This window comes from Budorcas taxicolor, chromosome 10, assembly GCF_023091745.1.
Source record: "Budorcas taxicolor isolate Tak-1 chromosome 10, Takin1.1, whole genome shotgun sequence".
NCBI classification, from domain to species: Eukaryota; Metazoa; Chordata; class Mammalia; order Artiodactyla; family Bovidae; genus Budorcas; species Budorcas taxicolor.
The window spans coordinates 16,021,960-16,047,180 of NC_068919.1; the positions used below are offsets into that span (position 1 = coordinate 16,021,960).

At 43.1% G+C, this 25,221-nt stretch overlaps 1 protein-coding gene across 1 annotated transcript in view; it reads left to right on the forward strand.

Moving 5' to 3' along the window:
- Positions 1-16,757: 16,757 nt before the first annotated feature.
- NOX5 (NADPH oxidase 5) overlaps positions 16,758-25,221 on the forward strand; it is a 31,320-nt gene continuing 22,856 nt past the window's right edge. The window contains 5 exon segments of the mRNA XM_052647184.1: positions 16,758-16,877; positions 18,426-18,632; positions 18,634-18,665; positions 22,973-23,200; positions 24,466-24,700. Coding sequence (XP_052503144.1) covers positions 16,758-16,877; positions 18,426-18,632; positions 18,634-18,665; positions 22,973-23,200; positions 24,466-24,700 — 822 coding nt within the window.

Below are 25,221 nucleotides of genomic sequence, written 5' to 3' on the forward strand. Positions count from 1 at the left end.
GTGAAGACATCATGCCTTTGACAAAAAATGTAGAAGAAAAATGCTTTCTGGCAAAAAGCAACCAGTTGGGAGCATGGCGTGTAATGAAGTGCTGTGTCCCCTCTACAGGAAATCGTGTCCTACTTTACTCAGAAAAATGAGGGAAAGAAGTTTTAATATTTTTCCTTCCATGATGGTGTTTCACTTTGTTACTAATCAGACTAAGGCAAATAAAAATTGAAAGCAGTATTTTTTTGCCAAATGGACAAATATTTTAAAGAATAATTCTTAGTATTCAAAAGTGTTTGGTAAAATAGACATTTTCTTCAAACATGGGTGGGAGTGAAAAATTGGTTTCAGATCTTTGAGAAGCAATTTGGCTATTGGCTGTAACCAAAAGACTTAGACAGTTTCGTACTTCAGTAATTCCTGTTTTGGGAATGCAATCTAGAGAAGTGATTGGAAATTTGGACAAAGATTTAATAACAAGATTTCTCACAAATTTGTTTATAGTAATGGAATAAATATATGAACGTTAACTGTCCAAACACAGAAAACTAGTTTACAACATTTTGACATGGTCATATTTAATGGTATGGAGAAATGTAAATACTGGTAAGTGAAAAGAAGTTACAAAATTATTCCAAGTGAATTATTCAATACTATCTTAGGAATTGTACATCTACTCTTCAATTATGTATAGACTAAAAATTATCTTATTTATTGAATTATTTAAATTTTTAACAAGTATATTCTTCTCCACATTTCTAGTTGTGTTTTCTAATGGGTGTTTTTCTTTCCTTTCTTTGAGGGTTCTAAATATGCATAACATCTATTATTTTCACTTCTTATAGAATGAAATCCCCCTACTGTTGGTTTGATTGGCTGTCTTTTTAGTACAGTGCTTTGCCAAAAGACTTACTTTTGGTTTTAGGTTAAGAGGATTCATCAGCAAAACACCACTCTGTACTTAAGTAAACAAGAAGTAAGTATTATTATACTGATGGCCAGACATCCTGGAATGTTAAGCCAAGTGGGCCTTAGGAAGCATCACTGTGAACAAAGCTAGTGGAGGTGATGGAATTCAATTTGAGCTATTTCAAATCCTGAAAGATGATGCTGTGAAAGTGCTGCACTCAATATGCTAGCAAATTTGGAAAACTCAGCAGTGGCCACAGGACTGGAAAAGTCAGTTTTCATTCCAATCCCAAAGAAGGGCAATGCCAAAGAATGTTCAAACTACTGCACAATTGCACTCATTTCACATGATGGCAAAGTAATGCTCAAAATCCTTAAATCCTTCAAGCCTTCAATCCAGGCTTCAACAGTATATGAAACAAGAACTTGCAGATGTTCGAGCTGGATTTAGAAAAGGCAGAGGAACCAGAGATAAAATTGTCAACATCCATTGCATCATAGAAAAAGCTAGAGAATTCCAGAAAAACATCTACTTCTGCTTTATTGACTATGCTAAAGCCTTCAACTTTGTAGATTACAACAAACTGTGGGAAATTCTGAAAGAGATGGGAATACCAAACCATCTTACCTGCCTCCTGCGAAACCTGTATGCAAGTCAAGGAGCAACAGTTAGAACTGGACATGGAACAACAGACTGGTTCCAAATTGGAAAGGAAGTACATCAAGGCTGTATATTGTCACCCTGCTTATTTAACCTATATGCAGAGTACATGATATGAAATGTACTGGGCTGTATGAAGCACAAGCTAGAATCAAGATTGCCAAGAGAAATATCAATAACCTCAGATATGCAGATGACACCACCCTTATGGCAGAAAGTGAAGAACTTCTTGATGAAGGTGAAAGAGGAGAGTGAAAAAGTTGGCTTAAAACTCAACATTCAAAAAATGAAGATCATGGCATCCAGTCCCACCACTTCATGGCAAATAGATGGGGAAACAATGGAAACAGTGACAGATTTTAAGGGCTCCAAAATTACTGCAGATGGTGACTGCAGCCTTGAAATTAAAAGATGCTTGAACCTTGGAAGAAAAGGAATGACAAACATAGACAGTATATTAAAAAGCAGAGACATTACTTTGCCAACAAAGGTCTATACAGTCAAAGCTATGGTTTTTCCAGTAGTCATATATGGGTGTGAGAGTTGGGCCATAAGGAAGGCTGAGCACTGCAGAATTAATTGATGCTTTTGAACTGTGGTGTTGGAGAAGACTCTTGAGAGTCCCTTGAACAGCAGGAAGATCAAGCCAGTCAATTCTAAAGGAAATCAATCCTGAATATTCATTGGAAGGACTGATTCTGAAGCTGAAGCGCCAATACATTGGCTGATGTGAAGAGCCAACTCATTGGAAAAGACCCTGATGCTGGGAAAGACTGAAGGCAGGAGAAGGGGATGACAGAGACGAGATAGTTGGATGGCATCACCGACTCAGTGGACATGAGTTTGAGCAAACTCTGGGAGATGGTGAGGGACAGGGAAGCCTGGCATGCTGCAGGCCACAGGGTCACAACTGAGCAACTGAATAACAAAAAAGCTCAAATATTTCAGTAAAACTTACTTTTTTAAATTGAGTGAACTCTATGACCCTGAAGTCTCTCCAGTCCTGAGTTTAAGAAAAGCAAATCAAATCCAATAAGCTAAAACCAAAAGACTGAACTCCCAGACTGTTGTCATCACATCATAAAACCTGGACAGTTCCCCCTGAAGGAGAAACAGATGCTCTTTATCCTTTCTGATACTCTATCTTAAACCATTTGGACCCAGTAGATTTGATCTCTTGTCACATTGGAAGGGAAGCACTTGCCAAGGTCACCAGAGAAGTTCCACAGAACTCGTCTTCCCTTGGGACTTAATCAAATGAGACCTGCTGAGCCTGTGAGCAGAGGAGCATGTGGGCGACAGCAGAGGGATTTGAGGGAGCATTTTAGGTTCAGAGACTACCTTGACTGTCACTCAATGAGCCCTTTAAATATCCCGCCAGGGGCCAAACAATTGGAGAAACTTCTTTAAAACAAAGCAATAATTATTTCCCTCAGTTTGGAAATGAACCAGGAACATCTGAAATAACCAATAGGAGGTCCTAATGCGCAACAGATGTCTAGGAATATCAGCCTGAGCTGACATCTTACAGACAGGAGAAAAAGTGAAAAGCACTTGGCATTTTAATTGCAGGGTGGCCTTATCTAAATGACTGCACAATTTCTTTCTGTGTTTTAACAAACAGAGCTTACAGACCACCAATTTCCCCCAGACCCCTTGGACAGAAACCCCTTACAGATGACTGTTCCAACACTGGGTCCGAGTTGCACTCCCCACATGGTTAAATGCAGTCTCCAGATCGAATTCTTGCCGAGCCGCCTGGGCATGTTACCTCACTTCTCTGAGCTTCACTTTCCACATCTGCAGAGTGATGATGCTAACACCCCCAAGTAGGGCTGGGTTACATATTCAATCAGGCACCATGTGTGAAGTCCTCAGCATTTTTGTTGGTAACTGATGGGACTGTGGGCCATGAAGTCTCATGGAGCCCTTTTTTTCATGGTACATTTCTAGATCTCCTGCCTGTCCAGTCTCCTTGAGGGAGGGAAGGTGGAAGGTACTGGACTAGATGGAACATAGCCAACATCATTCCTAGGAAAGGGCTTGCCCCACTCTGTAACACTTGAACCACTTGGCCCACATTCCCAGGAAAAGGCTTGCCCCATTCTGTACCACTTCTACCACTTGAACCACTTGCCCCACTCTGTACTCCTTCTTAAATTTCTCTGAAACAAGCTGGCCACCAGCCAGCACATGGCTCAGTGAGCAGCTGTGGGCGTGAGCAGCTTTGTAGGAAAGGCAGGAAGAGTAGCTGGGGAGAGATAAACTGTGGGCTTCAGGACGCAGGCTGCTGTACGGACAGCAGCCTTTCCGGGACCAGTGGTCTAAAAGACAGCGAAGCAGATGAGTGCGCTGGGAGACACAGCCTGGACAGACTCTGAAGGCTTCAGAGGGTGAGTGGCTCATTTGTCTCACATTCCATGCCAGGGACAAGGCAAAGGCAGGAGTGCTTATTCCTTTGGGGGTCCACAAAGGGTAGACTACCTGTGGCAGAAGTAAGTAGACCCGAGCATGCTCTTATCCGGTTACTAGCAAGCTGTACAGTCTTGAGCAAGTCACCTGCCCTCTCTGGGCCTGTTTTCTCATCTATAAAATAAGGAATTGGCCAAGTCTAATAACCAGACTAATAACCATACCTAACATTTGTGCAGTGTTCACCAGTTTCACTTTTGAAATAGAATCTCATTGGGTCCCCGTGGCAACCCTTGTTTGAAGGATTGACTGTCACATTTACAGGTGAAGAGGGCTTCCCAGGTGGCACTAGTGATAAAAAAAAAACCCACCTGCCAGTGCAGAAGACGTAAGAGACATGGGTTCAATTCCTGGAGTGGGAAGATCCCCAGGAGAAGGAAATGGCAACCCACTCCAATATTCTTGCCTGGAGAACCCCATGAACAGAGGAGCCTGGCAGGCTACAGTCCATGGGTTTGCCAAGGATTGGACACAACTGAAGTGACTTAGCACACACGAACACACAGATGAGGAAACTATTACACACTGGGGCCAGTGGGCCTAAGAACCGGGTCTCCTGGGGACAGTTCTGGGCTCTCGTCAGCACCAGCTTCCCCTTGAGCTCTGAAACCTGCAGATTCCCGGTTTCTTGTCGAGGACCACCTCATTTTCCCCACCCTCCCTCACTCTTTACTTCCCACCAGTTGTCTCTTCCCCAGCCCCTTTGCAGAGTTTCCTTTCTCATCCTGTAGACCAGGCACACTAATATTTCTGAGACGAGGGAGGTTAATATTTGATACCCTGCCCCCATGCTCCCTGGGTTAGCAGTTGTGTGCAGCCTGTTTCCTAGAATTCGCTCTGCTTTGTGGAATGTCTTCCTGTGGGGTCCCAAGAGAAGTAGTAGGTGAGGCTGTTTAATCCTCAGGGCCGTGCTTCTCCAGGTGTGAGCCTGGGCCATGTTGTGTGGGTCACAGACAGTCAGGGTGCTGCTTACATATGCAGATTCCTGGGCCTCACCCCGAAGTTGGTTAATATGCAGATTCCTGGGCCCTGCCCCAAATTTGGTGAGTCAGAATGGGCATTTCACCAGCTTCCCCTGTTTCTGACAAGCACTAACCAGGGTCTGAGAACCATGCTCTTAGGAGACTGCCCTGTTGGGCTGCAGAGGGCTGTTGATAGACTTCTTAGAAGTGAACCACACTTATATTACTAATGATGATGATGATAATTGATTTTTACTTCCTGGCCATGCCATGTGGCATGTGAGATCTTAGTTCCTCGATCACGGGTGAGAACCCCCTGTAGTGGAAGCTTGGAATCTTAACCGCTGGACCACCAGAGAAGTCCCTAATTTTTAAAGTAAACTTTAAGATTTAACTAGGTTATATTTTAGAGTTTTGCATCTCTGTAAGTGAAACTTGTCCAGAATTTTCTCTTTTTGCATGCTGTCTTCAGTGGGATTGGGTAATGATAGCTTATAAACTAGGGATCTTACCTTCATTTTCTACAATCTGAGATGGTTTGACATTGGACTTATTTTCTGAAGATTAGAGAAAGCTCAACTGTGAAAACAAGCTGGGCCTGACATTATTTTATTTTATTTATTTATTTTTTTAATTTTTATTTTTACTTTATTTTGCTTTACAATACTGTATTGGTTTTGCCTTACATTGACATGAATCCACCATGGGTGTACATGAGTTCCCAAACCTGAACCTCCCTCCCACCTCCCACCCCATATCATCTCTCTGGATCATCCCCGTGCACCAGCTCCAAGCCTCCTGTATCCTGTATCGAACACAGACTGGCGATTCGTTTCTTACATGATAGTATACATGTTACAATGCCATTCTCCCAAATCATCCCACCCTCTCCCTCTCCCACAGAGTCCAAAAGTCCATTCTATACATCTGTGTCTCTTTTGCTATCTCTCATACAGGGTTATCATTACCATCTTTCTAAATTCCATATATATGTGTTAGTATACTGTATTGGTGTTTTTCTTTCTGGCTTACTTCACTCTGTATAATCGGCTCCAGTTTCATCCATCTCATTAGAACTGATTCAAATGTATTCTTTTTAATGGCTGAGTAATACTCCATTGTGTATATGTACCACAGCTTTCTTATCCATTCATCTGCTGATGGACATCTAGGTTGTTTCCATGTCCTGGCTATTATAAACAGTGCTGCGATGAACATTGGGGTACACGTGTCTCTTTCGATTCTGGTTTCCTTGGTGTGTATGCCCAGCAGTGGGATTGCTGGTTCATCAGGCAGTTCTATTTGCAATTTTTTAAGGAATCTCCACACTGTTCTCCATAGTGGCTGTACTAGTTTGCAGTCCCACCAACAGTGTAAGAAGGTTCCCTTTACTCCACACCCTCTCCAGCACTTATTGCTTGTAGACTTTTGGATCACAGCCATTCTGACTGGTGTGAAATGGTACCTCATTGTGGTTTTGATTTGCATTTCTCTGATAATGAGTGATGTTGAGCATCTTTTCATGTGTTTGTTAGCCATCTGTATGTCTTCTTTGGAGAAATGTCTATTTAGTTCTTAGGCCCATTTTTTGATTGGGTCGTTTATTTTTCTGGAATTGAGCTGCATAAGTTGCTTGTATATTTTTGAGATTAGTTGTTTGTCAGTTGCTTCATTTGCTATTATTTTCTCCCATTCAGAAGGCTGTCTTTTCACCTTGCTTATAGTTTCCTTTGTTGTGCAGAAGCTTTTAATTTTAATTAGATCCCATTTGTTTATTTTTGCTTTTATTGCCAGTATTCTGAGAAGTGGATTATAGAGGATCCTGCTCTCGGAGAGTGTTTTGCCTATGTTCTCCTCTAGGAGTTTTATAGTTACTTGTCTCACGTTTAGATCTTTAATCCATTTTGAGTTTATTTTTGTGTATGGTGTTAGAAAGTGATCTAGTTTCATTCTTTCACAAGTGGTTGACCAGTTTTCCCAGGAGCACTTGTTAAAGAGATTGTCTTTAATCCATTGTATATTCTTGCCTCCTTCATCGAAGATAAGGTGTCCATAGGTGTGTGGATTTTTCTCTGGGGTTCCTGTTTTGTTCCATTTATCTATATTTCTCTCTTTGTGCCAGTACCATACTGTCTTGATGACTGTGGCTTTGTAGTAGAGCCTGAAGTCAGGGAGGTTGATTCCTCCAGTTCCATTCTTCTTTCTCAAGATTGCTTTGGCTATTTGAGGTTTGTTGTATTTCCATACAAATTGTGAAATTATTTGTTCTAGCTCTGTGAAAAATACCGCTGGTAGCTTGATAGGGATTGCATTGAATCTGTAGATTGCTTTGGGTAGTATCCTCTTTTTCACTATATTGATTCTTCCAATCCAGGAACATGGTATATTTCTCCATCTATTAGTGTCCTCTTTGATTTCTTTCATCAGTGTTTTATAGTTTTCTATATATAGGTCTTTAGTTTCTTTAGGTAGATATATTCCTAAGTATTTTATTCTTCACATTGCAATGGTGAATGGAATCGTTTCCTTAATTTCTTTTTCTAGTTTCTCATTATTAGTGTATAGGAATGCAAGGGATTTCTGTGTGTTGATTTTATATCCTGCAACTTTACTATATTCATTGATTAATTCTAGTAATTTTCTGGTGGAGTCTTTAGGGTTTTCTATGTAGAGGATCATGTCATCTGCAAACAGTGTGAGTTTTACTTCTTCTTTTCCAATTTGGATTTCTTTTATTTCTTTTTCTGCTCTGATTGCTGTGGCCAAAACTTCCAGAACTATGTTGAATAGTAGCAGTGAAAGTGGACACCCTTGTCTTGTTCCTGACTTTAAGGGAAATGCTTTCAATTTTTCACCATTGAGGATAATGTTTGCTGTGGGTTTGTCATATATAGCTTTTATTATGTTGAGGTATGTTCCTTCTATTCCTGCTTTCTGGAGAGTTTTTATCATAAATGGATGTTGAATTTTGTCAAAGGCCTTCTCTGCATCTATTGAGATAATCATATGGTTTTTATTTTTCAATTTGTTAATGTGGTGAATTACATTGATTGATTTGTGGATATTGAAGAATCCTTGCATCCCTGGGATAAAGCCCACTTGGGCATGGTGTATGATCTTTTTAATGTATTGTTGGATTCTGATTGCTAGAATTTTGTTGAGGATTTTTGCATCTATGTTCATCAGTGATATTGGCCTGTAGTTTTCTTTTTTGGTGGCATCTTTGGTATTAGGGTAATGGTGGCCTCATAGAATGAGTTTGGAAGTTTACCTTCCCCTGCAATTTTCTGGAAGAGTTTGAGTAGCATAGGGGTTAGCTCTTCTCGAAATTTTTGGTAGAATTCAGCTGTGAAGCCATCTGGACCTGGGCTTTTGTTTGCTGGAAGATTTCTGATTACAGTTTCAATTTCCGTGCTTGTGATGGGTCTGTTAAGATTTTCTATTTCTTCCTGGTTCAGTTTTGGAAAGTTGTACTTTTCTAAGAATTTGTCCATTTCTTCCACGTTGTCCATTTTATTGGGATATAATTGCTGATAGTAGTCTTTTATGATCCTTTGTATTTCTGTGTTGTCTGTTGTGATCTCTCCATTTTCATTTCTAATTTTATTGATTTGATTTTTCTCACTTTGTTTCTTGATGAGTCTGGCTAAAGGTTTGTGAATTTTATTTATCCTTTCAAAGAACCAGCGTTTGGCTTTGCTGATTTTTGCTATGGTCTCTTTTGTTTCTTTTGCATTTATTTCTGCCCTAAATTTTTAAGATTTCTTTCCTTCTACTAACTCTGGGGTTCTCCATTTCTTCCTTTTCTAGTTGCTTTAGGTGTAGAGTTAGGTTATTTATTTGACTTTTTTCTTGTTTCTTGAGGTATGCCTGTATTGCTATGAACTCTTAGCACTGCTTTTATAGTGTCCCACAGGTTTGGGGTTGTTGTGTTTTCATTTTCATTCGTTTCTATGCATATTTTGATTTCTTTTTTGATTTCTTCTGTGATTTGTTGGTTATTCAGAAGTGTGTTGTTCAGCGTCCATATGTTGGCATTTTTAATAGTTTTTCTCCTGTAATTGAGATCTAATCCTAATGCATTATGGTCAGAAAAGATGCTTGGAATGATTTCGATTTTTTTGAATTTATCAAGGTTAGATTTATGGCCCAGGATGTGATCTATCCTGGAGAAGGTTCCATGAGCACTTGAGAAAAAGTGAAATTCATTGTTGTGGGGTGAAATGTCCTATAGATATCAATTAGGTCTAACTGGTCTATTGTATCATTTAAAGTTTGTGTTTCTTTGTTAATTTTCTGTTTAGTTGATCTGTCCATAGGTGTGAGTGGGGTATTAAAGTCTCCCACTATTATTGTGTTATTGTTAATTTCCCCTTTCATACTTGTTAGCATTTGCCTTACATATTGCGGTGCTCCTATGTTGGGTGCATATATATTTATAATTGTTATATCTTCTTCTTGGATTGATCCTTTGATCATTATGTAGTGGCCTTCTTTGTCTCTTTTCACAGCCTTTGTTTTAAAGTCTATTTTATCGGATATGAGTATTGCTACTCCTGCTTTCTTTTGGTCTCTATTTGCGTGGAATATCTTTTTCCAGTCCTTTACTTTCAGTCTGTATGTGTCCCTTCTTTTAAGGTGGGTCTCTTGTAGGCAGCATATATAGGAGTCTTGTTTTTGTATCCATTCAGCCAGTCTTTGCCTTTTGGTTGGGGCATTCAACCCATTTACATTTAAGGTAATTATTGATAAATATGATCCTGTTGCCGTTTAGTTTACTGTTTTGGGTTTGGGTTTATGCACCCTTTTTGTGTTTCCTGTCTAGAGAATATCCTTTAGCGTTTGTTGGAGAGCTGGTCTGGTGGTGCTGAATTCTCTCAGCTTTTGCTTGTCTGTAAAGCTTCGTATTTGAATGAGATCCTTGCTGGGTACAGTAATCTGGGCTGTAGGTTATTGTCTTTCATCACTTTTAAGTATGTCTTGCCATTCCCTCCTGGCCTGAAGAGTTTCTATTGAAAGATCAGCTGTTATCCTTATGGGAATCCCCTTGTGTGTTATTTGTTGTTTTTCCTTGCTGTTTTTAATATTTGTTCTTTGTGTTTGAACTTTGTTAATTTGATTAATATGTGTCTTGGGCTGTTTCTTCTTGGGTTTATCCTGTTTGGAACTCTCTGGGTTTCTTGGACTTGGGTGATTATTTCCTTCCCCATTTTAGGGAAGTTTTCAACTATTATCTCCTCAAGGATTTTCTCATGGTCTTTCTTTTTGTCTTCTTCTTCTAGGACTCCTATAATTTGAATGTTGGAGCGTTTCATATTGTCCTGGAGGTCTCTGAGATTGTCTTCATTTCTTTTAATTCGTTTTTCTTTTTTCCTCTCTGATTCATTTATTTCTACCATTCTATCTTCTACTTCACTAATCCTATCTTCTGCCCCCGTTATCCTACTATTTGTTGCCTCCAGAGTGTTTCTGATCTCATTTATTGCATTATTCATTATATATTGACTCTTTTTTATTTCTTCTAGGTCCTTGTTAAACCTCTCTTGCATCTTCTCAATCTTTGTCTCCAGGCTATTTATCTGTGATTCCATTTTGATTTCAAGATTTTGGATCATTTTCACTATCATTATTCGGAATTCTTTCTCAGGTAGATTCCCTATCTCTTCCTCTTTTGTTTGGTTTGGTGGGCATTTCTCCTGTTTCTTTACCTGCTGGGTATTCCTATGTCTCTTCATCTTGGTTATATTGCTGCGTTTGGGGTGGCCTTTCTGTATTCTGGGAATTTGTGGAGTTCTCTTTATTATGGAGTTTCCTCGCTGTGGGTGGGGTTGTATCAGTGGCTTGTCACGGTTTCTTGGTTAGGGAAGCTTGTGTCGGAGTTCTGGTGGGTGGAACTGGATTTCTTCTCTCTGGAGTGCAATGAGGTGTTCAGTTATGAGTTATGTGATGTCAGTGGTTTTGGAGTAACTTTGAGCTGCCTGTATATTGAAGCTCAGGGGTGTGTTCCTGTGTTGCTGGAGAATTTGCCTGGTATGTCTTGCTCTGGAACTTGTTGGCCCTTGGGTGGTGCTTGGTTTCAGTGTAGATATGGAAGCGTTTGATGAGCTCCTATCGATTAATGTTCCCTGGAGTCAGGAGTTCTCTGATGTTCTCAGAATTTGGACTTAAACCTCCTGCTTCTGGTTTTCAGTCTTATTTTTACAGTAGCTTCAAGACTTCTCCATCTATACAGCACCAATGATAAAACATCTAGGTTAGAGATGAAAGTTTCTCCACATTGAGGGACGCCCAAAGAGGTTCACAGAGTTACATGGAGAAGAGAAGAGGGAGGAAGGAGTTAGAGGTGACCTGAATGAGATGAGGTGGAATCAAAAGAGGAGAGAGCAAGCTAGCCAGTAATCACTTCCTTATGTGTGCTCCACAGTCTGGACAGCTCAGAGATGTTCACGGATTTATACAGGGAAGAGGAGAGAGAGGAAGTAGACAGAGGTGGCCAGTAGGAAAAAAGAGAGAAATGAAAAGGAGAGAGACAGATCCAGCCAGTAACCAGTTCCCTAGGTGTTCTCCATCGTCTGGAACACACAGAGATTCACAGAGTTGGTTAGAGAAGAGAAGGGGGAGGGAGGAGACAGAGACAACCTGGTGGAGAAAATGGAGAGTCCAAAGGAGGAGAGAGTGGTCAAGTCAGTAATCTCGCTCTCAGGTAAAATTGGGTACTGAAGATTGGGTTTTGAAATGTACAAAATTGACAACAAATACCAAAAACCAAAGATTGAAAATCTAGAGTAGAGGTTGGATTTTCAAAAATACAGTATTAAAGAAAAGAAGAAGAAGAAGGAAAACACAAAGTCACAAGAATTATTAAAAAAAAAACAACAACAACAGCCACAAAAAAATATATATACAGCGTTTGCTTTAAAAATAGGGTCTTTTTTTTTTTTTTTTTTTTTAAGTCATAGCCAGTCTGTCAGTCAGTCGCTCAGTCGTGTCTGACTCTTTGCAACCCCAGCATGCCAGGCCTTCCCGTCTATCACCATCTCCCGGAGTTCACTCAGACTCACGTCCATCGAGTCTGTGATGTCATCCAGCCATCTCATCCTCGGTTGTCCCCTTCTCCTCCTTCCCTCAATCCCTCCCAGCATCAGAGTCTTTTCCAATGAGTCAACTCTTCCCATGAGGTGGCCAAAGTACTGGAGTTTCAGCTTTAGCATCATTCCTTCCAAAGAAGTCCCCGGGTTGATCTCCTTCAGAATGGACTGGTTGGATCTCCTTGCAGTCCAAGGGACTCTCAAGAGTCTTCTCCAACACCACAGTTCAAAAGCATCAATTCTTCAGTGCTCAGCCTTCTTCACAGTCCAACTCTCACATCCATACATGACCACAGGAAAAACCATAGCCTTGACTAGACGGACCTTAGACGTCAAAGTAATGTCTTTGCTTTTGAATATGCTATCTAGGTTGGTCATAACTTTTCTTCCCAGGAGTAAGTGTCTTTTAATTTCATGGCTGCAATCACCATCTGCAGTGATTTTGGAGCCCAAAAACATAAAGTCTGACACTGTTTCCACTGTTTCCCCATCTATTTGCCATGAAGTGATGGGACCAGATGTCATGATCTTCGTTTTCTGAATGTTGAGCTTTAAGTCAACTTTTTCACTCTCCTCTTTCACTTTCATCAAGAGGCTTTTTAGCTCCTCTTCACTTTCTGCCATAAGGGTAGTGTCATCTGCATATCTGAGATTATTGATATTTCTCCCAGCTATCTTGATTCCAGCTTGTGCTTCTTCCAGTCCAGCATTTAGGTTAAAGAAATAAAAATTAAAGGAGAAATGGAGGCCTTAAATTTTTTTTAGAGTTAAATTAAAAAAAGAAGAAAAAACAATCAAACAGCAACATCAATTTTAAAAAAAAGAGAGAATGATCGTAAAAATAGTAAAGATATATCTGGGACTTTCTCTGGTGTTGTGGGCAGTGTGGGGTCACTTCCAAGGCGGTTCCCTCTGCTTAGCTTCTTCTTGTTTGCTGGTCTCTTCAGTGTCTGATTTCCACCCTGACACAAGGGGGATGGTGGTGGACACTTTTTTTTTTTTCAGGCTCACTTGTTCAGTCGCGCTGTTGGGAGGGAGGGATACTGCAAACAAATAACACTGGCGTGTGCTCGCATTGTTTTAGCCACACATGCTCACGGTGCACACCGCTCAGGCTCTACTTTGCTCCACCAGGAACCGTCTGAGGCCAGCCCTAGGCTGCATGCACCTCCCTGGTCTAAGCTGCTCAGGCTCGGCTCTCAGGTAGCCCTCAGAGGCGCAGATTCAGTTGGGCCTGTGTTTTGGGCCCTTCCCAGGTCCGAGTAGCTCAGGTGTTTGGCAAGTGTGGTCGCTGCGACTTATCGCCTTTCCTGTGCCTGCTGCTCAGTTTCCTGGGTGTACCGCTGGCACCCCTTCTGAGGCAGATGGTGACTGTCCAGAACCCCAAGAAGTCTTAGCAAAGAAGCCTTCTTACAGTTTGGTAGGAGATGTCTCTCCGGGGCTGTGATTGCTCCCTTCCAGCGCTTACGGCTCTGGTTGCCTGTCACCAGAGGGGGATGGTCTGCAGCCAGCTATTTCTGTTCCATCCTTTGTTCTGTGGGCAGTCCTGGCGGTGTCTTATGTTAGCGCTTTTCACATGGTAGCTATCCCACCGTCTGGTATGCTAGCCCAAGTTAGTTCGCTCTGGTTACACTCGCAGCATTCTGGCCCGATTCTTAAAAAGCACTGCAGCTCGCGCCTCCCTGCCCAGCCCCCACTTGCTAGTGATGGATGCAGGCATCTGCGCTGCTTCTCCGCTGGGGTAGTTACCGTTGGGCTCATAATCTGTTGGTTTTAATTATTTATTTATTTTTCTTCCCTGTTATGTTGCCCTCTGTGCTTCCAAGGCTCGCCACAGACTCGGCAGCGAGAGTGTTTCCTGGTATTTGGAAACTTCTCTCTTTTTAAGACTCCCTTCCCAGGACAGGACTCCCTTCCCGGGACGGAGCTCCCACCCTATCTCCTTTGTCTCTTTTTTTGTCTTTTATATTTTTTCCTACCTGTTTTTGAAGACAATGATCTGCTTTTCTGGGTGCCTGATGTCCTCTGCCAGCATTCAGAAGTTGTTTTGTGGAATTTACTCAGTGTTGAAATGTTCTTTTGATGAACTTATGAGGGAGAAAGTGGTCTCCCCGTCCTATTCCTCTGCCATCTTCCTGACATTATTTTAAATGTTCACATTTAACCCCCTTACTATTTAAATGATTATTGGTCTGTTCAGAGTGTTATTTCTTGAAATTAATTCATTTCTCTATGTTCACCAATTGGTTGCACATAATACTCATATTTCTGTAGCTGTTTTCTGGATTCTATTGCCTTTCTCAATATTAATATTTTATTTTTTCACTTTCTCTAATCATGCTTTTTTACTTAGTATTATCATAGAACCAACTTGTTTTTTCACTATGTGCATGCATGCTTAGTCACTCAGTCATGTCCGACTGTTTGTGACTCCATGGACTGTAGCCTTCTGGGCTCCTCTGTTCATGGGATTCTCCAGGCAAGAATACTGGAGTGGGTAGCCATTCCCTTCTTTAGAGGATCTTGCTAACCCAGGGATCAAACCTGGTTCACCTGCATTGCAGGCAGATTCTTTATTACCTGAGCCACTAGGCAAGAAGCCCTTTTTTCATTATACTGAGGCATAATTGATGTACAATTATTAAAATGAATAATTTGATGAGTATTGACATATGCATGCATCTGTAAAACCATTGCTGTAACCAAAATCAGTTTATCATTTTGACCTTTTTTCCCCCAGTATTCTAGTTTCTTAATTTCAGATTTTATACTTGAGTCTATCCTTCTATTTGTGTATGTGTGTGTTTTATTCTTTTTCTAGTTTCTTAAGTGAAAGCCCATTTATTTCATTTTTCTAAAGGTTATACTCCATTTATAGTTAAAAATATTGGCTACATTCCCTGTGTTGTACAATATATTCTTGTAGCTTATTTTCTATATAGTTTGTACCTCTTAACCCCTTACCTCTATCTTTCCTCTCCACCTGTCCTCTCTCTATGGGTAAACACTAGTTTGCTCTCTATATCTGCGGATCTGTTTCTTTTCCATTATGTTCATAGTATGTTTTAGTTTTTACATTCCACATATAAGTGGTATCATAAAACATTTGTCTTCCTCTGACTCATTTCACTTTAACTCATTTATTTTTAATCTTATTTATATATACAATTAATTCTCATTTTTTGTGGTAGTTGTATTCTGTGAAGTCACCACAAACCCTGAATGAGGAAATTCTGTACCTTTATTCCTAGGGGAAATAAATACAGGATTTGATTCCTACCAGCTGAGGAGCACAAAGTTTCATATAATGATCAATACATGATTTTGCTTTATGTGTGTTTCTGGTTAAAGACTCCTTTAAAAGCAGAAATTGTTGACTCATTAACATAGACCTTGCGGTCAACAGCACTAGAACTCGTGTCTGAACAAAGCTTATCTAACAATGTAATTTCTGCATAAGGCAGATCACAGCCTTTTGTGCTGAGGAACACTAGACAGTGCTTTGTATTACTCCTGGGGGCCACTTTAAAGAGCGAAATCACCAATGAAGAGTGCAAGGATGTGAAACACACAACACTAAATAGATTGTGGGAAAGCCATTTGTTTATAGTCTGAGAGCTGAGACAAGTAGGCAGACTGCTGCTTGTGTTGACCTCAATAGGAAACATGCGCATCGAGCGACTCAAATGCATTCCCACCTTACCCATGTCCACAGTGACCTCAGAAATGCTGCAAGTATCGATTTGGGGTTACAAATAAATTTAGCAAGTAGGCTTATTTCCATATATGGAATCTGCAGATAATGAAGATTGATTTAAAGTTATATTAAACTCATGAGATATAGACAAAAGCCATTCTCACAAAGGAAGTTTAGAGAATAAGATGACATAAATTCTCACTCACTGACTCATCATTGACTCAAGTTTGGATTGCTGGGTTCTGATGCCACAGAAAGTGTTAATCTCTATTCTCATCACAGTATAGTTAGCCCATCTTTGAGGGTTTAAGATGACTGATGCCCTTGTGACATTGCTGATACATCCTGGACCTGGAGAGTCAAGCTCTCGGTCTCAGCCCTTGCATGGCTTATACTTGAAATGTTCAGGCAGAGGGTAGAGGTTCTTGGGTTTGATGGGAAAAGCACTGGCCTTGGAGCTGACCTGCTGAATAAAGTCTGCTAAATAACTGAAGTGCTCTGAGCCTGTTTCCTCCCTGTAAAATGTCTTAGGGAGGAAGGAAGCTCAGAGCAGCCGAATATTTTACATTCGGTAACAAGGACCAAAGCAAAGAATGAGTGGGAAGGATTCAGAACACAGTAAAGGGCCGGGTAAATGTGAGGTGGGATGTCACTGTCACCATATTAATAACACCCATGGAGCGAACCATTCTCTGAACTTAAGCCCATAGTCTGCGGCTCAGTTCACTGGGGCCCTGTCATCCCAGAACCTAAAGAGACTTAAGCCTGGGTCAGCCAATGCCCTAGATAGAAGGAACAGACTTAAAGACATCAAGAAGCAGCTGTGGGGAAGCACTGCTCCCACCCTGAAGCTAGTTCAACCACATGGGAAGCCCGAGACCCCAGCTGTAGGAAGACAGAGGTCCTGGGGCCACCGTGAGGCCTCCTGAGTCCTTGAACACCCCAAACCCACACACCTGTCTCCTTTGTCTTCCAGCACCATGAATGCCGAGGAGGACGCCAAGTGGCTTCAGTGGGTGACGCACCAGTTTAAGACCATTGCAGGAGAAGATGGGGAAATCAACCTGCAAGACTTCAAAAAAGCCCTGAAGGTGAAAGAGGCAAGTGTCTGCTCCAGAAGTGGGTGCCCTGTGCTCATATTTTGTAAAGGAGGAGCAAGCTGGTTTGCAGGACACAGTACCACACAAGGAAGGAAAAGTTGTTTCTCAGATTCCTTTGGGCTTGAGGCTCTACTCCTTAGCAGGGCCAGAGGATATTTCTGGCCAGGGCCCTTCCATCCATGGTGGTAGCCATGGCCTCCTGGGATCTTCCAAACAACACATGAAGTTGGAAATCAGTAGCTTGTCAAATCTTAAGAAATATTATTGACCTTACATTTACCTCCAGCCTCATGGGCAAAGGTGATGCCAAGACTTAAGTTTCCTGCCAAAAAACCAAAATTTTCCATGGCTTGTATCCATTAAAGTCCTGTTGGCACTGCCACACCATCCCTAGTCCTCTCTCTTGGTGTCCTCTGCCCATCCCCATAACATTTGAATGCCCCTGTTTGGATAGGAGGGCCCCTCACTTGCTGGTACCAGGGGCACTGCTTTGAACTCTAAACACTGTCTCCTTTCATAGTCAATATGGGGAAGGGAAAAAAGGCCTTCTGCCTAATAGGGGCTGTAAGATATCTTAAGATGAAGGCCATTCAGGATGGTAGAATGATATCAGGAGAGTGATAAAGGCATTACTAAAGGGACCCAGGTGAAAAAGAGTGAAGCCAAGGCAGGGTTGACTGCCCACAGTAGACCTCATGCTTGTGAATTAGATCAGACACTAAAGCCCTCAGGCTCCTCTCCCTGCCTCAAGGAGTGGATCTCGGCCTGGCATATCTGACACTGACCCCGCCTGTCTTCTGAATTTCTGTGTTTTCAGTGCCTAACACAAAGCCTGCCTGGCAAGCAAGTGCTTGTGCTGATATGATTCTTGAATGAATGAATGGTTGAATGATGAATGAAGTGAGTGCACCAGCAACTGAGAACAAGTGCTGTTAAGAACAACTCTACATTAAGAACATTTAATTGTAGGCTATAGGTAGCCCAAATGAGGCAAAGACACAGGTATTCAAGTGGCACCTTCTTTATAAATCCTTCCTGGCTTCACTGTCCCTCGGGGTCACCTTAAGGGGAAAAAGACAGGACCTGGGAGGAGCCTGCAGGGGGACACTCAATCTGACCTTTTCCCCATGTTGAGTAAGGGGCCACCAGAGGTCTGGACTGCAAGGCTGATGACAGCAGTGGGTTGTGGAGATAGAGAGCCTTTGCAAATTACCAGGCCCTAGAGCCAGAAGGGGGCCCAGGACCCAGACACAAGCCTATCCTCGCTATAGGGATCTGAACAGTTCTCCTACCAGAGCCCAAAGTTGTTCTCAGCCAACAGGATGGGCCATGGACACTGTCCCCTAGTGTGGCTTCACTGGGCAGATCGCAGGCTATTTTCAGTCACTTGAGTCCTCCCTGAATCCCGCCACCCCATGGCATGTACACACACACACACACACACACACACACACACACGCACACGCATGCACACACAGAGTGAATGAATTCAAAGCCCAGGCTCCATGGCCACATTTGTACCCATCTCCCGTCCTCCTCTGGCCACAGTCTTTCTTTGCTGAGAGATTCTTCATCCTGTTTGACTCGGATGGAAGTGGCACCATCACACTTCAGGAGCTGCAGAAGGCACTGACCCTGCTCATCCACGGCAGCCCCATGGACAAACTCAAATTCCTCTTCCAGGTGTATGATGTCGACGGTAAGCATCCTTTGTGGGATGGGAGGAGGACTCAGAGGGAGGGACAAAGGGAGCGGGCCCATCTCAGTGACTACCCAGCACTGGGCTAATGTCTCCAGGGGATGCTGACAGCTTCCTCTCCCTCTCTCTGTGGGTTCCCTGCCCAGTTTCTGGTCCTCATCCCCCTTTTGTTGGGGGAGAGGGTGGGACACTGGCAGGCAGACAAATGCCCTTGACTCAACTCATGAGAAGCCAGAACTTTCCTTTGTTATTTTCCATGTTTGAAAAAAGAAATTGGTTTGTTGCTTTTTAATAATAGTAATAGCCCACTATGAACATTTTAGGCAATATAGAATGGTTTTAAAAAGAAAGCAAAAATCACCCATTGCATTTTTCTATACTGCCTTATAACTGATCACATATACACATTCATCACACATTTTTTAAAAACAAAATGGGATTATAATACTATATACACTGCCTTTCTTCACTCAACAATATAAACAATTGTTCATATAAGACTGTATTGCTTTACAATGTCATTTTTATAGTAAAATAGTCATAATATTAAATTTATCACTTTAATCATTTCTAAGTGTATAGTTCAGAAGCATTACGTAAATTCACATTGTTGTGCAACCATCGCCACCATCCGTCTGCAGAACTTGTTCATTTTTCCAGACCGACACTGTACCAAGTAAACAATAACTCCTTACTGCCCCCTTCTCCAAGAATTTGACTATTCTAGCTACCTTATCAGAGGCAATGGCACCCCACTCCAGTACTCTTGCCTGAGAAATCTCATGGATGGAGGAGCCTGGTAGTCTACAGTTCATGAGGTGGCTAAGAGTTGGACACGACTGAGCAACTTCACTTTCACTTTTTACTTTCATGCATTGGAGAAGGAAATGGCAACCCACTCCAGTGTTCTTGCCTGGAGAATCCCAGGGATGGGGGAGCCTGGTGGGGTGCCGTCCATGGGGTCACACAGAGTCGACACAACTGACACGACTTAGCAGCAGCAGCCACCTTATATAAGTGAAATTGTATAATAGCCGTCCTTTTGTAACTGGCTTGTTTAACTTAGCATAATGTTCCCAAGGTTCACCCATGTTGTACTGTGTGACAGGACTTCATTATTTTTTTAAGACTGAATATGATCTGTTATATGTATATACTACATTTTGTTTATCCATTCATTTGTCAATGGACATTTGGGTTGCTTCTACCTTTTGGCTATTGTGAATAATGCTGCTATAAATATGGGAGCACAAATATCTCTTCAAGACCCTACTTTTGGTTCTTTTGGGCATGTACTCAAAAATGGAATCACTGGATCACAGGACAATTCTTTTCTTTTTTTTGAGGAACTACCATATTGTTTTCCACGGTGGCTGCACCATTTTACATTCACACCAGCAATGCATAAAGGTTCCAATTTCTCCGATACTTATACTTTTCTTTTTTCTTTTTTTTTTTTTGATAACAGCTATCTAACAGGTGTGAAGGGGAAACTCAATGGAGTTATAGCAGCATTTGTAGTGACTGTGTTATATGCTACTGCGTGACTTTGACCCACTGATTCCATGAAGCACAGCCTAGTAGTTAAGATCTCTGACTCTGAGACCAAGTTACCCAGGTTCAAATCTCAGCTCTACCAGTTGTTGACCCTGCTTTTCCATGCTTTAATTTCCCCATGTATCACATGAAAATAATGATCATCATAATAGTACGTACTTGTGAGGTTGATAGGATTAAATTATTTGTGTAAACTCAAAACAATGCCTAGCTCAGGACACACCTTTACAGGGGTCAGTTGTTGCTTATTTACTCAAACACCATTTCCAAAATGGAGACTTCCATTGTTCTCCGTCCTTATTTTGGCATCATAAATGACACTGCAATAATTATCTTGGTTCTTACATCATTGGCAACTTTGTGGCTTAGAGAGTCTCTGAAAGCACAGAATCATCAAAGGAAGGGCGTCTGAGTGGGAAAAAGGCACCCAGTGAGACTGGGGTGGTTGGTGAAGCCAGACTGGGCAGGCCCCAGAGGTCATGGTTTGGAGTAAGTGGGGAGCCACTGACGAGCACTGAGAGGAGTCACAGGGCTGGATTTGCATCCAGGAAAACTCAACGCAGCTGCTGTTGTGCTCCTGGGCACGGCCCTCTGGCCTATGGGGTTTCTCTAGCTCCTGTATGATTTTGGCTACGAAAAAAGGCCTGTTATCACTTTGGAAGGACTTTGGGAGTCCAAATAAAGGAACTGTTTCTTTTAAAAGAGACATACAGACATCCATAGCCTTTTTGGATCAGATAGAGAAGGCTTCAACCCATCCTGTGCAATAGTTGGTCTTGGGGTTGGGGGGCTCCCTCTTTCCAGGTTTTAAGAACCTGGTCCCTGGATTTATTTGTGAAGGAACGGCTCCTTCCTTTGCATTTTTAGTGGAAGCTTGCAGTGCCTTTTGGGCATAGTCATGGATCGCCTTCTGAATGTGTCCAAGATTAATAATATCTGGACACACTTTGGTTCACACCCTCATCCCTTAGAATTCGTCAGTAGTAAGAAAAGGCCTCCATAGGTCATTTCAAACGGGCTAAATCTCAGACTCCTCCTGGGGGCTACATGGACCCTGAGGAGTGCGATAGGAAACAAGTTGGTCCAGGGTTCACGAGTTTCTTGGCAGAGCTTTACTAAGGTTTTCTTTAAAGTATGGTCCATGATGGCTCTTGGATTGGGCTCTTGCCTGAGCTGAAAGACAGGAGGTGTGACTGCAGAGTGGTGTGTTAGACTCTGCATTGTACTGTGATTACAGGCTCTGACTTTGGCCCAAGTATTGATCACAGTACCAGTAAGACTTTCATTTATGTGTAGCTGCTTTCTTCCAAATACTGCATTGTTTGTTGTTGTTGTTTGGTTACCCAGTTGTGTCTAACTCTTTGTGACCCCGTGGACTGCAGCATGCCAGGCCTCCCTGTCCCTCACCATCTCCTGAAGTTTGCTAAGTTCATGTCCATTGCATTGGAGATGCCATCCAGCCATCTCATGCTCTGACCCCCTCTTCTCCTCAATCTTTCCCAGCATCAGGGACTTTACCAACGAGTTGGCTATTTGCATCAGATGACCAAAATACCAGAGCTTCAGTTTCAGCATCAGTCCTTTCTGCTTTATAATTATCTATTATCCTTGAACCAATACTGAAAGGGAGGAATGCTGCTGCTAATGCTGCTAAGTCGCTTCAGTCGTGTCCAACTCCGTGCGACCCCATAGACGGCAGCCCACCAGGCTCTGCCATCCCTGGGATTCTCCAGGCAAGAACACTGGAGTGGGTTGCCATTTCCTTCTCCAATGCATGAAAGTGAAAAGTGAAAGTGAAGTCACTTAGTCGTGTCCTACTCTCAGCGACCCCATGGACTGCAGCCTACCAGGCTCCTCTGTCCATGGGATTTTCCAGGCAAGCCCCATTTTAGAGATGAACAAAGTCACAAGACTCTAAAGGACTTATAGTCCACCATCACACAGTAAGGGGCAGAAGCATATTGCTACCTCATGTGTGTCTATATCCAAAACAAGTCAAGAAATTTCTAATCAAGTGTCCTACTACTTATGAAGAATGAAAATATACACAGAAAAAAAAAAATGCCTCAGATCCCATCTCAGTTGATACAGTTGTTTCTCAAGTTAATCCCAGGATCCCTGTGGATACCCAAACCCATGGATGTTCAAGTCCTTTATATAAAACGTAGACATACAGTTGACTCTTGATAACCTGTGGGTTCATGCATCCACAGATTCAACCAACTGTGATCAAATTTGCAGATGAGGAACCTGTCTATACTGAGAGGCAACTGTACTTTTGGCTTCCTTTTCACATCACTCTTAGCCACTCATGTTTACATAAGGTCATAACGCTGGACTTGAGGGACCAGCTGTGGCCTCTCAGGACAACATGGAGGGATGAGCAGAATCTGCTACACATTGGGGAACAAAGGGAAACCTCTTCACCACCACCTCATATACAATCTGCCTCTGAATAACTGGGGCTCTGGGCACATAGCTCCTTATAGATTAAGTAAGCAAATGTATCTTCTGGGCAGATGATCTTGGAAGTTGAGTGGTGCTTAGAGAGGAGGCTGCAGATTCTAGAGGAAGGCATGCACTGAAGCCAAAGATTCTCCATGCTTGGGAAGGTGTTTGCCTCTGTTGAGCCTAGAAGTAGGGAGCCATGGAAGGTTTGTGAGCTGGAGGTGCCATGTGTCCTTTGATTGCCTGGTCTTTACTCCTAAAGACATCAGGTTGGCAAAAACCTGAACGAACAGGAAGTTAACCCCACAATGTGGGGTTGTGCAAGGCAGGGGGGAGTTTGCAAGTACCGAGTGAGGTGGGAGGCGGGTGGGTGCAGGTCCCCACTAGGCTTCACTTCACCTGAAACAGGCAGCGGCTCCATCGACCCTGACGAGCTGCGCACCGTGCTGCAGTCGTGCCTGTACGAGAGCGCCATCTCGCTGCCCAAGGAGAAGCTAGACCAGCTGACGCTGGCGCTCTTCGAGTCAGCCGACAAGGACTGCAGCGGCACCATCACCTTCGAGGAGCTCCGAGACGAGTTGCAGCGCTTCCCCGAGGTCATGGAGAACCTGACCATCAGGTACCGCCCTGTCTGGTGCAGGAACACACAGCCCGTGCCGGGATTAGACGCCAGGTGCGAAGTGTGGCCTGAGCACAAGGATGATCCCTCGGCCTGGCCCTGCCCCACCCTGGTCGGCGCCACCCAGCCCCGCCCCTCGGGTTCCCTCCCTGGCCCAGCTTAGCTCCTCTGCCCGCTTTCTCTTGGGGCCAAAGGTCTGTCCTGCCCTCTGCAGGGCAGCTGTTGTCATGCGTGCATTTTCTACAGGGTTCCTTAAGAATCAACTCAATATTAAGCACTAACTATGTGCTGGGCATTTTTACAAGTGTATCATTGCAAGCATGGAAAAGGAAATTGAGGTTACACAAAGAATGAAGTAACAAAAAGACATCAAAGTTATTTCACCTCAAGTAACACGCCTGCTGCTGCTGCTAAGTCACTTCAGTCGTGTCCAACTCTGTGCGACCCCATAGACGGCAGCCCACCAGGCTCCGCCGTCCCTGGGATTCTCCAGGCAAGAACACTGGAGTGGGTTGCCATTTCCTACTCCAATGCATGAAAGTGAAAAGGGATAGTGAAGTTGCTCAGTCGTGTCCGACTCTTAGCAACCCCATGGACTGCAACCCACCAGGCTCCTCCATCCATAGGATTTTCCAGGCAAGAGTACTGGAGTGGGGTGCCATTGCCTTCTCCAAGTAACCCGCCTAGGAGCACACAAATAATTAGCAAAGACAGTTATTTATTCAACTTGTTCGAGCAGCTACTCTGTACCAAGCCTTGTTCTCAGTAATGGCAGAGCTCTGCTGGGGCTGCATTCCAGGCTGAGACAGGTAATTTATACCAATAAACAAGTACATAAACTAGACCAGTACAAATTTGATAGGCGCTGTGGAGAAAATAATATAAAAAGGGTGTAACAACAGACCTAAGTTTGTCTGACTCCAAGTTCTGAATAGTGCCACTTTTGTACTTCATTCTTTCTGTGTATTAAGTTCAAAAATTTCTCAGAGTCTTCCATCCGTTATGATTGTCTCCCCACTTGAGATAGTAAAAAAAAAAAAAGTGGTGGGTGTGGTATCAGACAGACAGGAGATTGATCCCAGTTCTACCTCGCTGTGTGACTGTAAGCAAGTCACTTGACCTCCCTTTCCTGATGTAAAAGCAAGCCGGCCTGTTTGCCCCGAGGCTCCCAAGAGTTAGTGGCTGCAGGGGGAGCGCGTCTCCAGGTTCCCGCTCCGGTGGTCCCCGCCGCCCCACGTCCCTCTGAGTGGAGTCCTCTCTTACAGTGCTGCTCACTGGCTAACGCCTCCAGCTCCCCGGCGACACCGGCGCCAGCCTCGCCCGCTGACCTCTGCCTACTGGCACAACCACCGCAGCCACGCGCTCTGCCTGGCCGTCTTTGTGGGCCTCCACGTGCTGCTGTTTGCCCTGGCAGCTCATGCCTACCGGGCCTTTGGAGCCAGCATCATGGTGGCCAAGGGCTGCGGCCAGTGCCTCAACTTTGACTGCAGCTTCATCGCGGTAGGGCTCTGTGGGCACAACACAGGAAAGCAGGCAGGGGGACTGATGTAGGCTCCTCTCAGACTAAATGACCCACACATGGACACCTGCATTGGCAGCGCAGGATGGCACCTTAGAAATCCACTGGGCCAACACTCAGTGGTGGGGACTAAGGCTCAGGGAGGGGCAGTGAGTGGTCTGTTGTCACACAGCAGGTAAATAATACAGCTGGCATTTTTGTGTGCTTGCTATGTAGCAGTCACAATGCTAAGCACTTTCTATAGGGTTATTGACTCTCACAGTAACCCTATGGTAAACCCAGAGGAGGTCAGGCTAGCTCCTGTGCAGGGCTCCAGCCAGAAAGAGAATACTTCAAGAGGCCTTGAATGCCAGAACGTGATCCTCTGGACCAGAGCCTGAGGTCTCCAAGTGTATTTGATAACACACTTCTACAACTGGAATGAAATAAAACACAACAAAAATAAGCAAAAAACAAAAACCCCTTCCAATTACCCAATATATGCTCACTTATAATTGTATGC